The sequence below is a fragment of the Pleurodeles waltl genome, chromosome 4_2, assembly GCF_031143425.1.
Source record: "Pleurodeles waltl isolate 20211129_DDA chromosome 4_2, aPleWal1.hap1.20221129, whole genome shotgun sequence".
Classification (NCBI taxonomy): Eukaryota; Metazoa; Chordata; class Amphibia; order Caudata; family Salamandridae; genus Pleurodeles; species Pleurodeles waltl.
Window position 1 is genome coordinate 688,666,483 of NC_090443.1, and position 16,799 is coordinate 688,683,281.

The following is a 16,799-nucleotide window of genomic DNA, read 5'->3' on the forward strand; positions in this document are numbered from 1 at the left end:
CTTTCTCCTTCTGTTGTAAAGATCATGTCTTCCAGTGCAGGGACCCCTTTTTTCATTTTAGTTTAAAAACATGTGTTATTGAACACGTAACAAGTGGTGAATTACTATTACATCAAAAGCACATTTCTAATATTCTGTAAATGTAATTAATTCACTCATTCTACCCATCACGTTTTTGTGTACTTGAGTGTGTCAACCCAAGTGGGATGTCAGACGTGGGTCCCGTGCACATGGTGCCATTGAAAGCATGCTATAAGTGGCCGACGAGCCCTAATTATAAACAAACAGGGCCTAGATGGCTTTTGTTCTGGCTCAGATGAGTCATGGCCTGGCAGTTCGGCCTGGACTTTATTTGCCTCTGGACCAGGGTCAAGACTGATTTGCATATGACTGGGCCCAAACTGAGGTGAGATAGTGTGCAAGATAAAGATGGACTGTAATCTGGGCCGAGTAATTATCAGTGGCTGGGATTAATTCAAGCATTCCAGCCATCACTTTTTTGTATACTTTAGTGTGTCATGCTAAGTGGGATGAGTATGCCCAGATGTGGGTCCTGTACACACTGTCTCACTGGAATCAAGCTATATCTGGCTGATAAGCCCCTATTTAGGGCAAACAGGTCCTAGGTTGGTTGTGTTCTGGTTCAGGGAGGACCTGGCTTAGCAGGTCAGGCATGGATGTAGCTCAAATAATTACCAGTGGCTGAGAATAATTCAAGCATTCCATCCAACACTTTTTTGTATAAAGGCAGAAATAAAATGTTGAATCACATTTTCCCACAGAACAGTCAACGCATCCTGCAAGAGTCTTTCTGTACTTTCAGGATTTCCTTTTCTAAGGACGTCATTTATCATGACCACAATGTAAATGAGGTCACCAAGACCACAAGATGGAAAAAAATGTCTTTAGGCTAGCAATATATTTCCTAACATTTTGAGGCTGCATTTTAAATTGATATTGGTCTGTTTGAAACACATCCTGCGGACTCCTAATAAGGCTTTGGTAAACGTCCTGCCATGATTCTGGATAGTTTAGGTGCAGAAATATTAAATTAAACTCTCCTTAGTTTCTCGCTTAATACTTGGTTAACAATCTCTAATGAAAACAAAACCCAGACCGATTTCATTTTATTTTTAGACTATTTCTATGCTGATTTATTGGTGGTGATTCAGAGCAATTACATTTTGTAGAAACTATCAGTAAAGTAGGGTTTTCAATCTTTTGGGGCATCGGTCTAAGTTTAATTATTGGCTCCCTAGTATAAACTGACTCTGAGTTTTAAAGCTCAATAGTATTACTTTGTTATTGTTTCACAGCCCCATTTGGTCTAATGTCGCGTATATGTCTTTGTGATTTTACTTTCTCTAACAGTGCAAATAAATGTACATTCTTATAACTCGTATGCTAGGAAATTAAATCTGTGAGATTTTTCTTTGTACCAGTATCTCAAATGAACTAACCAATTGCTCATGAATGTTTTATAATTTTGATGGAAAACGTACATTACACTTCCTACCTTTCACAAGGTGAAGAACAAGCCTCCAGAGATTTGCAAATTACCAGTTTTAACTATTCTACTGCCCCTTTTGTTTTCTGGTTTTAATCTCATGAGTAGGTTCAAATGATTTTTCATCTACATCATTTCACATAATCCCAGTAAATACTTCTATTTAGAATATGCCATTAAATTCATCACACTTATCAATATGTTTACTCGGATCTTCTATGAAATATATGTTAGAAGAATTTTGCTATTGCCCAGTGCCATTCTATTCTCAAAGACATAGCATTCACTCTTACAATACCTATCATGGGACCATTACCTAAGAATAGTTTCGATCTCAAGACCATAAGAAAGAAAGAATTGCCTTGACACCAAGAGTATCAGTCCTTAAATCAGGCTGGTCCATATGTGAATAGAATATATAAGTAGAGATATGTTTTTGTTTCTGTTGTCATAATCTTTTGAGTCAAGTTTGTAAATTTAGAAACTACAGCACATCTACATTTGGACATAGGCCATGCTTTGTTTTTAAGGCCCATGGAGATGTTCTATTCCTAATAATGTAGATCTGAATATTAAAGTCTATAGGAAAAAGGGATTTTTATATGAATCTGTAATTTACACTTGATGATTTAAATAAGGCAACTGGTATATCAGATTGTTTGTTTTGTAACACTGCTAAAGTCCATTTAACAGATAGAGTCTAAGATCTATTCAGCAGCAGCAGGCTACAAGTGCCAGCATGCCTTCAACAGCACCTAGCGTGAATGTATGGTGTGGACTTAAGGAGCACAGAGTGGGCTTGCCCAGTATATCAGATGTTTATCTCGCTCAGCGTGCTCAGTATTCATTTGTGGTGCTTGGTCATGCAGCTGAAGCTGCCCAGAACTGGCTGCTTATGAACCAGCAACCCCAGAGGTGTGCTGCAGTTTCATGTCACACGACTTGCTTTCTGTGGCACGTACAGCTACTCCAAAATCAACTCGTCGTTGATTGGGACCTTTCTCTTGCACTAGTCACTTCACGAGCACCTGTGCAACAAGCCTTGGAAGAGACGAAAAGAGAAGTGAAAGGTAAAGAGGTAAGAAAACATACAGCAGTAAATGAGAATAAACCATGAATGTACCAAGGACGGATAAAAGTGAAAAACAAAAGAATGACACAAAATTAGATGAGAGAAGTTAAAAATCAAGTGAAAGAAAAAGGCTAATGATGCACATAAAAGTCGTGTGATTAAAAAAATATATTACATACCAAACAAAAAGGTTTTACCTATTCAAATTTAATAGAACATTTTAGACAGTAAAGTCTAACACAATCAGGGCCTAATTTATAGTTTGGTTGGGAAGGTACTCCCCTGCAGTGGCGATGGAGTACTCTCTCCACCAAAGTGAAGGTCCACCCGCCTCATTTACAGGTATTTAATAGTTTGGCGTATTTACGCCACCAGGTTGACGGAGAAAACCTGACATTATGTACCCATTGTAGAGGTTTGTGGATGATCTGCAGGTCACTTGTTCTAATTCTTCATAGGTAGCTCTGTGGATTCATAAAACAACTGAAAACTCTTTGTGTAGCTTGGACATCACATGCACTAGTCTCATTCAGAAAATGTATTCCCGCATTACGAGAGGTCTCTTAATTCCGATGGACCTGATAACAACAGTTATCAGCCCCATCAGCATTATGAGCTTTTTTAATTTCACCTGGAGTTTTTGGCTATTGATTGCCCGGTAATTGTTCATCAGACCTGCTGGTTCCAACTACTAATGTGCCAGAGTTTCCCCACCCTAGGGCTGTAGGGAAGATCTTACCAATTTCATTCGTAATGAGGGCCTTAGTGGTTAAAAGCACCTCTTGCAAAAATGTGCGTCTCTCATTTTGGGTACAGTTTCCTATACTAGTGAGACAGATGTGTGTCATAATGCACCTAATACATAGGCTTGAGTGTACCTTCTCTGTCACAAATTCCGGTACACTACGAATCATAAATCCAAGAACCTACTCACCCCACCACACAGGGGGCCTGAGCGATTAATATTTGTTGGCTGAGGGATTATGGCGGAGAAGGTCATTTACCATGCTTGCATTATGGCTCATGAAAACCTTGCTACACGACTGCATAGTGTGAGAAGTGAGTATCACAAGAATACTCACAAATACGTGAACATACATTAAAAGTTGTACTATATGTTTCAGTGCACAGGGGTCTATTCAGCAAATTCTCACACAATACATCGCAGCAGACAAAAATGCTACATTGCTTGAGAAGGAGAGAGCAGGAAGGTGTCATATCTACAGAGATAGGGCAGTCTCCTCTTCTCTCCTCCCTAGCGCTGGTGCACATTCAGGCTGCTAAGCACCACACACACACACCTTTGCATTATAGTGCAAAGTTGTGTGTGTGAGCCTAGTAATGGTTTTGTACTGGAAGAGTGCCATTCCAGTACAAAATGCTATGCTTACAGTAACTTTAAAACGTTTCCTATTGCAAAGTCGGAAAAGAAAGGCGAAATAAAAGCATTTGTCCTTGATAATGCCTATTTCAAAAGGGTATTATTTATTTTATTCAAAAGGTTTTGCCCATGCAACACCCATGGAACACCCCTTGGCGTTAAGTGATGCCAAGCTGCTCTAGGCACTTCTTTATGTTACTTTCAAGTGAATTTCTTGCGCAAAACAAGTTTTATGCTGGAAAGTAAATTGGAAAAAAAGATTTTGTATTGATTTGCATCACTTTTGTTATGACAGCATGGTACAAAATCTTTGTAAATATACCCCATAGTTTTTTTGTTACACTACACGGAAATGTCGTGACCATGTCAGAACATCATAACAAAATCTAGAAAATATAGACGGTTTGCACTGGATTAATTAAAAGCTCCCAGAAACTGAAAATGTTGATAAATCAATATAAATATTTGTTTTTGTTTTTGTACAGCACTTATGATGTATATGACTGTGCACTGCCTGTTGCATGAGTGGATGAGTGGAATGGAGTGGTGAAATAAATTACATTCCATTACATATTTCTTCACATTGTTTCTGGTGGGTGAGTGGTGGTGGAGGTTTGTAGAAGAGCAGCTGTCTTGGAGAAATATTTAATCTTGTCCTCAAAACTTGTATGCAGCAGCAGCTCCTCCGTTAGGGCGGAGGAGCGTTGCCTCACCACCACCAGCAGAAGCTGCAAAACCTTTAACAAACAAAATGATAATAAACCATGTTTATTATCGTTTCGTATGTTAAAGGGGCGGGGCCACAGGGGTGACAAGCAGTGAGGGGGAGTGCCAAACACATATGCACAATAGGCTCTCTCCAGGCCAGCAACGCAGTTGCCGGGCTGGAGAGAGCAAGCGCAGGCTCCCAGTCTGCCTGGGAGCGCCCTGGCTGGGGGCTCCCAGCCAATCCTGATGCTGCTCCGAGCAGCATCAGGATGAGCCGCAGGGCAGGCTGGGAGCCTCTGCCTGCCTGCAGCGACAGGAGAAAGTGGGGCAGTGCGTTGGATCAGGTACGTTTTTATTTTTTAATTACATTTTACCCCCCCACCCTGTGCGCTACACCCGCCCCGCCCCTTGTGAGCCAAGCAAGCCGCTAATGCCTGTATGATGGTGTAAAAAGAGCTGCCTTTAAAACAGTCAGAATACACATCCTGTGTGATTACTGTTAGTACAGTTAAAATTGGTACGTATTTATGTTTTATGGTCCACTTGTTAGGGTACCAAATGTTGTTAAATCTGTATCATTAAGGGAAAGGATGTTTAACATTTTGTAACTCCCACGAGAGAGCATGTGGGAAAAGATGTTCTTTTATTCATTTCAGCAAGCAATTGTCCCAGCTCTGCAGGAGAACCAAAGATTTTATGGAGTGCCACTCAGCTGAAATCCAAGAGGCCAATAAGCATTGGCTTCAGCATTTCTAGCCATTTCTGAATGTCTAAAGGCCCTGTTTAGCTTTGACTGGACGCAGGACATCTGCCATAAAGAGATGGTGCCCTGTCGTCTGTCAGTGGAGCTCTAGATATGGTGAACGGGACAGCTACTGCTTTTTGGCGTGTGGCCCGCTCAGCCAAACTCTAAATAGCAAGCAAGCAAGGGATTTAAGCTTGGTCTTAAACATAGACTCACAATATAGCTCAATCACGCGGTACAACAAGATCAAATCTCACCTGGAGGTGATTGTATTCCCATTTAGAAGGGAATGGCTTGAAAGAACAGTCTGGGCCAGTCCTTTTGGGCCGTGCCAAGACTGATGTGTGTTTAGTTTATCCCTTTTTAAATCGCAAGAAAATGAAAAAAACTATGGGCTTGAAAGCTAGGCAGAGCAACTGCCAGTATTTAAAGGCTATTAACTCAAAAGTTTTCATTAATCCTTTTATGGTTGTCTGAGATGTAGATGTTTTATAGTATTTAAATCAACACACATTTTTCACTCAGGACTGCAGGTGAAGCACAGGCTTTCTGTGAAGATATGGAATGTCCTCTGGACTGGAAAGATGCCACCGAAGAAAACTGTTGTGTTTATCATGCAAACATCCACTCCTGTCCGCTGTCGTTCATGGTGAGTATGATGCTAGTGTGCTCACATTCAATGGTTATCACCAGTTCAGATTCATGACACCGAGACCAGCCAACTCACACGGTACCAATGTGTGACAACAATATTAGCTCCCTTCATACAATCTCTCCATGAAGAGCTGATCTCACATGGGCTAACAAAACATGAGCTGGAAACCCCTTCACAGAAAGTGTTTCCAGCTTTTGTTTATAGGCCATGAACAGCCAATGTCCATTTCATGGTGTGAAAGCTGTAGCTTTAGAAGCTCTTGTTTGTTATATGCTTTTGCTTGAGGGGTTGTGAGGGTAGATCGAAGTGCCTCAGGCTGTGCTCTGTACTATGCACCGCCTCCTCCAAGGTCTCTGCCCTCCACACACAGATTGTGTCAGGTCTGACCACCAAAAGTATCACCTGCTCTTATTCTTCATCAGTTCCAGGAAGACAATTCACAGAGGACTAGTAATATAATAAGACTAAAGTGATCAGGCACATCTATGTAGCATCTTGTTTAACTTTAATGCACAGGGAATCTTAAAAACAAAAAGGACAATTATGTTTTTCTAGAAATGTAAATGATTGTGTGTTAACTGCTGGAAGAAATGTGGAAATCCACAATATATAAAAATAGATTATTTACTAGCATTGCACTGGATGCAAACCTTTAAATGAAAAGTCATGTAAAACTTGACAACTGACACTTCAGACATAGGCCCTGTACACAGGAGTTTCTGCTTGGTTCGTAATTCCGAGTTATGCAATAATGTTCAGTTACTTACCAGTAATCTTCATTACCCCGATTAGGGATCCTCCTTCTAGTCCTACCAGACGAGGTTTGATACCTCACAGATAGCATTAGCACCACATAAGTCCCTTCTCTATTTTTACTTGTTTTCATAAAACTCCTCCTCCTGTATGTTTCCATGCAATGCCCAATAAGATGCAACTGATGGAAGGGAGGGAAGATGACTGAAACGAGGAGGATTCCTAATCGGGGTAATGAAGATTACTAGTAAGTAACTTAACATTACCTCGTCATATGATTCTGTTTGGCCCCGTCCTAACAAACAAGGAAGTAACCAAACCCAATAAACAAGCGAGTACCAAAAGATTGTTAGCATACAAAGTTTAATTCATAGAAAAACTACAACTTCATTTACAAGCAGCAGATAAGGCAGCAGAAACAAAATGTCCATCAATATCGTCACAAACTGAGAGACGGTAGGGGTAAGGAAAGTATGAGGGGATGACCAAATGGCCGCCCTGCAAAGTTCCAAAAGAAAAACACTTCCTTTGTTTGCCCAGGAAGTAGACACTGCCCTAGTAGACCTCCCCTGTACATTCTCCAGGAGAGACTCCCCCACCGCATCTTCAGCCTCACCCACCTACTAAGAGTTTGGATAGAGACCTTCTGTCCCCTCGAAACCAAACCATAAGCCATGAATAAGGATTGTGAAACCCGAAATGGCTTAGTGTGATCCAAATAAATCAAAAGATCCCTCCTGACATACTGGGTAGAAGGAAGGGAAGAGGAGAACTCAGGAAAAACTGTAAAACCACCTCCTGAGAGAAATGAAAAAAGGAAGAAATCTTAGGGACAAACTTTGGGTCCAGCCTGAGAACCAACCAATATGGGAAAACCTTTAGGTAGGGAAAAATAGCCAGCAAAGCCCCCAACCCACCCAAACTTTTGGCCAAGGTTATAGCTACCAGGAAAACCATGCTGGCAGACAACCAGACCTACTCTGCCTCCTCCAAAGACTCAAACATGGGCCACCAGCAATCCTCTCAGAACAACTGGCAAATCCCAAGAAGGTACCAACCTACGGTCAAGGGGCCGTTGTAACCTAAAGCCCTTAAGCAACCTCAAAACCAGGAGAGACAACATAGAAAAATCATCCAAAAAAGAATGACAAGCTTGAAATCACAGCCCACTGAGCTGAAAGAGTGCTAGGAGTCACTCCCTTCAAAAACCCATCCCTTAACAAATCCAGGATTTTAAAGGAGATCAATACAAGCAGGATCCTCTGACTGGGCCTTACACCAAGTAGAGAAAGACCCCCAATGCTTACCATAGGACCTCACAGTAGATTGCTTCTGAGAAGACTGAATTTCCTGAACAACTTGTGAGGGACAACATGACTGAACCAAGCCTACCCGTTCAGTAGCCAGGCTGTCAGACACAACCAAGATGTCATCTGGTGAGACAGTAGCGGAAACTGAAGGGGAAAGGAGCTGTGAGGATGAACCAAAAACTGACCCCTGGCCAGAGTAAGAAGGAGAGGAAACCAGTGACGGCGGGCCAGTAAGGGGAAATAAGAATCACATGCACCTGTTCCGCCCTGACCTTCTACAGCACCTTCTGCTTGAGTGAAATCAGAGGAAAGACATAAAACAACCCCCCTAGGCCAAGGGATTGAGAGAGCATCCGCCACCCAAGTTGCAGAGTTGGAAGTTCCATGCAAAAGTAAAGGCTTTGGGCCTTCCCCAGAGAGGCAAACAGATCCAGCCAAGGTACCCCGAACCTGCGCCACACTCTGAGGAACAGAGGATGAGCCAAGTGACACATCACAGAGTATGGCAGGTTCCGGCAGAGCCTGTCCGCCCAAAAATTAATCTCCCCACTGATGTACACAGCTTTCAGATCCAGAACAAACCTCTCTGCCCATGCAGAAATCTAAGATGCCATCAGAGTCAGGGACGCACAACCTGTGCCCCCTTGCCTGTTGAGGTATGCCTGGGCAACTTAGTTGTCTGTCCTAACCACCACATTCAGAACCTTAAGATTCTCCTGAAAAACAAGTTAAACTCTCAATACTGCCATGAGTGCCCTCCAATTCGAGGATTGCTGACTCTCCCAAGGAGACCAAGGTGCATTTTGTTCCAGGGGTACCAACTTGCGGACAAGGGGCTATTGTAACCTAAAGCTCTTACGAAACCTAAAAACCTGGGGAGACAAGGTATAAAAATCATCTGAAAAAGAACGACAAGCTTCAATCATACTCACTGAGCTGAAAGATTGCTAGGAGTCAACCCCTTCAAAAACCTATCCCTTAAAAAGTCCAGGATTTTAAAGGGATCAATACAAGCAGGAACGTCCGACCGGGCTTTACATCAAGTAGAGAAAGACTCCCAAGTCTTACCATAAAACCTCAGGGTAAATTGCTTCTGAGAAGACTGAATCTCATGAGCAACTTGTGAAGAACAACCCAACTGAACCAAGCCTACCCGCTGGCATCGGTTGTCAAAAGAACTGGGGGAGGGAGCTTAAACAGAGCCGCTTGTTCTAGATTGTCCCTGACCAACCAACATGACAGAGCTGCAGAAACCTGAGCTGAGAGAGGAATCAATGGACTTTAAATGAAACCTCGCCCAAGGAACCACTGCAGTGGAAGCTGCCAACAGCCCTTGCATCCTCAACCCACATCTTGCAGAACTGTTTGAGTAAAAGAGCAAGTCCGGCACTGCCCCCTGGAGAGACAGAACCTGTCCTCTGGTAGAAATGCCATCCCCAGCATAGTGTCTGTGTGAGCACCGATAAACATCTTCATCTGGGAAGGAGCCAGGTGAGACTTCAGAAGGTTCACCAGAAGGCCAAAATTGCCCAAGGCCTCAAGCACCAGTTCCACATCCTGTTGAACCTTCAAAAGAGATAAGACAGTCAATAACCAGTCATCCAAATATGAGTAAAACACAAAACCTTACAAATGCAAAAACGCAACAAAATGGGCCAATACCTTTGTGAACTCTCTGGGTGAGGTGGCCAGGCCGCAAGGAAGGACCTGAAACTGAAAATGCTGGCAGAGGACCATAAACCTCAGGAATGACAGACTGTCCACATGTACTGGCACATGAAAGTAGGCATCTTGGAGGTTCAGCGTTGCCAGATAGTCTCCCTTCATGAGGAGCGGAATGATTGACTGTAAGTGCACCATCCGAAAATGTTGAATCAACACAAATTTGTTCAGAGACTGGAGATTGAGAATTGGCCAAAATGACCCATCTGGTTCCGGGACCAAAAAAAGAGTTGAGTAAAACCCCAAATTCTGTTGAGCCTCCGACATTGTATCAATTACCTTTTTTCCACAGGGGTGAGTCTATTTCCGCCTGGAGACTCTGCAACTGTTTAGGATCCTTCGGAGAAAGCATAGGTCAGAAACGTGGATGCTGATCTTTGAATGGAATCTGTTAGCCATGTTATTCTACAGAAAAGACCCAGGCATCTGTCACTGCAGTCTTCCACTAGAGAAGAAAGTCTCTCAGGCGACCTCCTACTGCCATAGAGTAATTTCAACTGTTGAAACGAAGGGGCACTGGATGAAGCGGTCGGGATTTTTGTAGAAGGGGGCCCCCCGACCACGAGGCCTACCTCGAAAGGGATGGTGTTGGTTGACTTGAAAAAACAGCCTTTCAGAAGCCAAATTTCTTCTTATCAGTCACAAGTTCAAAGGGCTGCAGGATTTTTTTTCTCCTCTGATGCTTTTTCAATTAATTTCATTGAGTTCTGGATCAAACAATTTTTGCCCCAAATAGAGCAATTTACAAATCAAGGAGCATTGACCAACGTTCAGCTTCCAGGACTGTAACCGTACTGACCTCCTACCCGCAATGGAAGCACCAGCTGCAGACGTTAAGGCCCAAAGACAGTCAAAGAAATTATCTGACAAAAACCTGAGCCTGCAGGCAATCAAATAAAGAATACAAATCCTTCAAAAGAGCATGTGTGGCAAATGCTGCATAAGTGTTAATATGAATGCCATAATTAGAAGCAGCATAGGCCTGTTTCAGGGCAGATTCCACTTTCTTAACCGCAGGGTTCAAAATGACAGCATCCTCTGAGGCCAAAATTACAGCTACCTCTGAGATCAAAGAGGAAAAGGATGACCTGGATGCCAAAAGTGTATTAATCTTACACGCCTGAGGAAAGTGGACCTCAAAACCCTCCCAAAAATCTTTTTTTGTTGAAAAAACAAGGAAACGTAGACTTGTCCACATTCTTCCATTCCTAAATGAGCAGAGTTTTAATGACCTCATGAAAAGCTAAACAGTCCACTCAACAGTGCTATGCTGCACCAGAAACTCACCCTTCTCAAGACTGGAGGCCTCAAACCCCAGTTGATCCCTGATATAAGACAAGACCTCCCTTAATTGTTCAGACTCTATGGCCCGTATTTATACTTTTTTTGCGCCGCATTTGCGTCGTTTTTTGACGCAAAAACGGCGCAAACTTGCAAAATACCATTGTTTTTTGTAGGTTTGCGCCGTTTTGCGTCAAAAAGCGGCGCAAATGCGGCGCTAAAAAAAGTATAAATACGGCCCTATGTATCTGCCCTTACTGTCATCAGCCTTATCTGACTCATCATCCAACTACTGACACTGTGCAGGGACCTCATTTTCCTGTAAAGCCGAATCCTCAGCTTCCTTAATCAAGGACTGCAAGTCTGCACGAGAAATTTGCAGCAATTCCTCAGGCTCCTGCTGCTCATGAGACTGAACATGCTTTGTCTTCTCCAAACACTTTGCCATTGTCATAAACTGTCACCAGGAAGTACATCAAAGCGCTACAGCAGCATGTGTGCATCCTGTAAAAAACCATCACTAAGAAACCAGATGTCATCTCGCAAGAACCCGGTTGCCACAAGAAGAAGCAGTCAAGTCCTGTCGCCCGCATCAAAAACAGACACGCTCAGAGTCAAAAAGCCGCCACGCTGGTCCAGGACAACCCCTCCTGAACGTGACAGTAGTCCCCTGCCCCAGCTCAGCACGTGAGCAGGGGACGCGTTCAAAGAGCAGGGGAAACTCACCGCCCTCTGCTCCAGCAAAGGTAGCTTGGCATGCATGTATTGTGTGCATCAATCAAGTAAGTGCAGAAATATAAACATAACACAATGAGAAAGCACAAAATAACGAAACAGACTATAGCACTTACCAGCTTCCAGCAACAGGAACAAAACAGGAGGAAGCGAGGGAAGGAGACATTTTATAAAAAAAAATGTAAAACGAAAAGGAACTTCAGTGCTACTGCTGTCAGTGAGGTATCAAGCCTCGTTTGTTAGGATTGGGAAGAGGAGGATCACACGAGGGAGTAATTATGCCACCCATGATGTTTTCCTTTTGACAGGTCAAACCTGCAGAAATTTATCAGGGGAAATGACTTGGAAAATGACGGTTTTGCTTGTTATGCCTCATTTTCAAGTGGCAAATCTGAAATAGAAAGTATTTACTGCAACTAAGAACTATCATACACTAGAGTAAAAGTGTTTATTGAGTGTAGTAAATATGTCAGCCTTTTACAACCTTCTGAAAATAAGACCAAAGTGGTAAAGATGGAATTATTAGTATAAATACATTGAGTTGGGCCATCTCTCCCCCATAATTGTGCACAACAGCATTTCACATTGCAATGTTCACCTTCTTTTTTCAAGAGCAAAAATGTTCATGTCAGTTTTGATTATTACAGCATATTCTTATGATGCCATTCTCTGAATGTCATCAACACGCTGCAAACAGCGCAAAATCGCACTGCCAGGATTACCATTTCCTCAGAATAAGATGTTTACCTTCAACCAGCTTTGATGTTACCACTGTAAAATGGCTTAGTGAGTTACTCACCACAGTGAGACTACCACCCACCTCAACTAATAATCCACTTTCTTGTACAGCCATTATAATCTCTGAGAGCTCTGGTTTTCAGCAGTGACTTCAATCAGATGTTTTTGGCCACGAAAAGCATTATTTCTGGTTCTTGCTTTCATGATAGCAGACCCTTTCGAAAACTGCGTCTTGTTTGACAAGGGATAGTTGCATTCACCTATTGCTACTATTATGGAAGCACAATTAGATTATCGTAGTACCATTTGTGACGTCATCTAAATTGTCGTTGAATCTGCTGTAAATACAGCAAGCTTCATCCACCCTTCTTGATGTGAGGATGCCAAAATCTTATATGGTTTCATAGTATCGCTATTATTACGCGAGATTCCAATTTACCAACAATGTTCACTGACCACTCTTAGTAATTATCCTTACCTTTCTATGAGATAAATTAGGCTTTACACTCAACCTAACTCTAGCTTGTTTGGGTTTCAGATGTCAAAAGTCAACAGTTTATGAAGCGATCAAAGAAACGTCATTAGCAGCTCGCTCAATGTCTTTTTGGATAGTAAACAAAATGGAGAACACCATCCAAGCTTGTGGAACTCCATTTTGATGAATTTCTAAAATAAACACACCTGAACAATGGCCACATAAGCATGCCATGATGCCATCACCTTCTTGCCCTCAGTGCTTTGAAACTCCAAGCTAGTGTTCGAATGATTTATTACCAGAATGGATCAGCTTGAGGTTCTGAGGGCAACCTTTGGGGAGGAGGAAATGGCGGACACTTTTCATGCAAAGCCATGCAAGTACAATTACAAATTACACTATAAAAATGTTAAGGTAAACTGAAATATACATCTCATCTGTGGCGCAAAATAGCCTGAGGAAGGTGCCTTACTAAGTGGGCAATATATTATGCCTTCACCATGCTAACAGTGGGTGCACCAGCCTATAATTAACATTGCATTTAGCAGCATAAGTATGAAACAGAGGAGGGGCATTTAACAATCTAAATGTGAGAAACTGGAAGTGTCCGTTGAAACCTCCCCCAAAAACGTAATGTCACTTTTTACCACATCTTCCTAATTAGCATGACTTATTTTTACCCTCTGGTTTTTCCAGTCTAGCATATTGCATACGTGTGCCTCTTTATTACAAAACTATCCACTTTGCTTGTGTTTTTTAACTCATTAAAGTTCAGCTGCGTTATCCTAAGCTAAGATACCTAGTCCCCCTTCTCTCGTTCCAGTTCTCGATTTCCTGGAAAATTTCCTTGAATGAAAGAGTATGGAATTTTTAGCTTTTGACATTGATATTACTTATTTTGATGATTTACGTTTTCATGTTATTCATTGTAATCATGCTTTGTATTTTTGCTGTGTGGCCTAAAAATTCATGCAGTTGAGTAACACAAAATTCTTTTAGTAGTCCACTGTAAAGTATCTCCTAATTTTCCCACCACCCACAGCGTAACTGTGCAACATTTAGTGTACTCTCAATATAAATGCAATAAATTTTTTAGTAACAAAGCTTTCAATGCAAATACAAAGGATGTTTCCTCAAGCACACCTGTCGCCATTCTGAATTCACATCAGAAAATTGAATACAACAGCATGCACCATTAATTCCAAACTTAGCTGGGTATGATTCTTCTAATTTTACGTTTCATCATGAAGGATCTTTTTTCACATTCCTAAAAAGGGCATTTGCCACCCCACTTCTAGTGAAACTACACCTGTTATAAAAGGTACCTAATAATTACCGTCCTTTTGCAAATTGTTGGTTGCAACTTAAAAAAGGAATCTTTATTAATAAGTATCTGAGAATGTTTTATCTGAAGAGTTGCATCTGGATGGATAAGACGGAAGTCATATTTCTGAATCCTGGAGAAGATTCCACTGGCTCAGAGCCTTACTTAAGAGTCACTTTACTCATGCATGAATGTCTAATCCATTTTTCCTGGTCCTGTTTATAAAATAACTTCTGCACTCATAGAAGTCCAGAATATTGAAATACTCTAACAAGGGAATGCTTTGCTCAACAGTCTTCTATTACCTGTGAAGGTGTACTCTCTACTTTTGCAATATCCACCTGTTGATATATGACAAGGGCATACATTAGGTCAAGACTCAGGATCAATCTTTTCATGTGATTTTTCCACCAACCCTCTATGGTTTATTACTGGTAACAAACTTGTCACCTAGGAGCGGCATGTTTCTTATGGACAAGGAGAAACGTTTTCATCTATTTCTCCTTGTCGTGCATTGCCGCCTTCAGAAACCTGCTAACCTAATACAGTGGTAAAAAGTGTTTGCACAAAGCACTGTCGAGTATCCTGTGTGTCCCTATGCCCTGTAAGTCTGAAATAGTGTCTGAAATGCTAAGAATGAATGATGTATTAGAATGTTGATGTATGGTGTGGAGTAGAAGCTAGGAGATACAGGATAGATCCCTGAAAAGACCTACATGCTTTTGCTATAATAAATGGGCCAAACATGAAATAAAGAAAGATTTGAAATAAAGAACTCTCTTCTTTCCTGATTGGCTAAAGCTTCTTCTAAGAAGACCCTGAATGTGTTACTCTTTGATTATCCCTCAGCAATATGTAATGCTTATGTCCCAATCTGTGTGATGCCTTTCACTGTATCGTTGTGAATTTAATTGTCCTACTGCCACTATTGTAAATGTTACAAAACCAAATAAAAAGATCTTTCCAAAAAGTAAGATCCGCCCTCTAACTTCAACATTTTAGCAACAATTTGTTAAGGACCTATATGAAAATACATCAAGACTCTAGTGGCAGTTGGGAGCCATTTCTGGAAGGAGAGAATGCCTGTTTTGAGAAGGAAGATTGATTCTGTGTAGGACTAGCCTGGTGCTACCCACCTTCAAATCCACTGACATATGGTGTCTGCTCTGGCTCCTGGGCAGGGGGAGCTCAGTGAGAAGACTGAGCAAGGTCTGAAGAGGATAAAGAGCCAGCTACGACAAGCTAGAAACTGAGGTGATGTGTCCTAAGGGCTTGATGTACAAAGAATCTCTATTTGGTCATCATTATTACTAATGTACAAAGGAGTTAGTTAGCCCCTATTACCTAAATAATTTTTCGTAGTGTGTCTCAAATAGACCTACCTCATGCATATTAATGATGCAGGGCATAATTTGTGACCCGCTATGATTCGTTGCTATCAGAGGGGTAGTGGACCACCAGGTCTCTGATTGCTTTTAAATAAAGCAATTTTTTTTTCAATGCAGGCTATTTTCCTTTAAGGAAAATAGGATGTGTTTCAAAATAAATTATGAAAAGTTTCATTTTAATTTTTTAGGAGTAGGCAGTGATCTTTAAATAGTCTCAAAGGGACCCCTTCCTGTTTACGAACGGGTTACAACCAACTTTGAGTTGTTGGTAAAGTGCGAATATTTTGCAATTGCATTTCGCTCACAAAACAAGTATACATTCTAATCTGATTTGGAAGGGACACCCTAAACACGCCCCTTCCAAATATCAAATCAGTATTTATTCACAAATCCAAAATGTGATTCAGTAACACGTTACCGAATCGGAGTTGGGATTAATACATACCAAAATGCCTTTTTGCATTTGCAGATGGCTCAATTCAATGAATCGGGCTGTTTGGGACCTCATAAAGATGTCATACATTTAGCCCCTACTGTATAGTCCTAAGTGTAGGGACAATGTTCTGGAAACAGTGTTTCAAGGATAGTGCTGTGGAGACAGTGCTGTCAGGGCTGGTCTATGGGGGTGCAATGGGTACCACAGCACCAGACGCTGACTTTCGGGGGATGCTGTGTTTTCATATATATTATGAATTTAAAGCACATGCTGCAGTGTTCTCTGCTGCCTGCAATTTTTTTAGAACAATAAAAATGCCAAGATAACTGGTGATTAATGGACCTGCTGTAGTGAGATGTGAGTTTTGCCTAGTGGAGGTTTTGACTCATCTTAAAGTAGTGCAGAGTGTTAATGTGCCCCTATAAAGAATGTGTATCATGCAAATCACAGAAGAGCATACAACTGCATATAAGTTGCTTTTGTCAGAGAGATAGGTTTGGTACTTGCAGTTTTTAAGTTAAAATCCTAATATAGCATCTTGGTTTGGATGCATGGGTTAAGTTTAACCC

The 16,799-nt window shown here is 41.6% G+C and overlaps 1 protein-coding gene across 1 annotated transcript in view; it reads left to right on the forward strand.

The window, feature by feature from the left end:
• The window catches only part of LOC138293926 (atrial natriuretic peptide receptor 2-like), a 445,904-nt gene that overhangs the window by 101,718 nt on the left and 327,387 nt on the right, over positions 1 to 16,799 (forward strand). Inside the window, 1 exon segment of the mRNA XM_069233205.1 lies at positions 5,953 to 6,062. Within this exon segment, the coding sequence (XP_069089306.1) occupies positions 5,953 to 6,062 (110 nt within the window).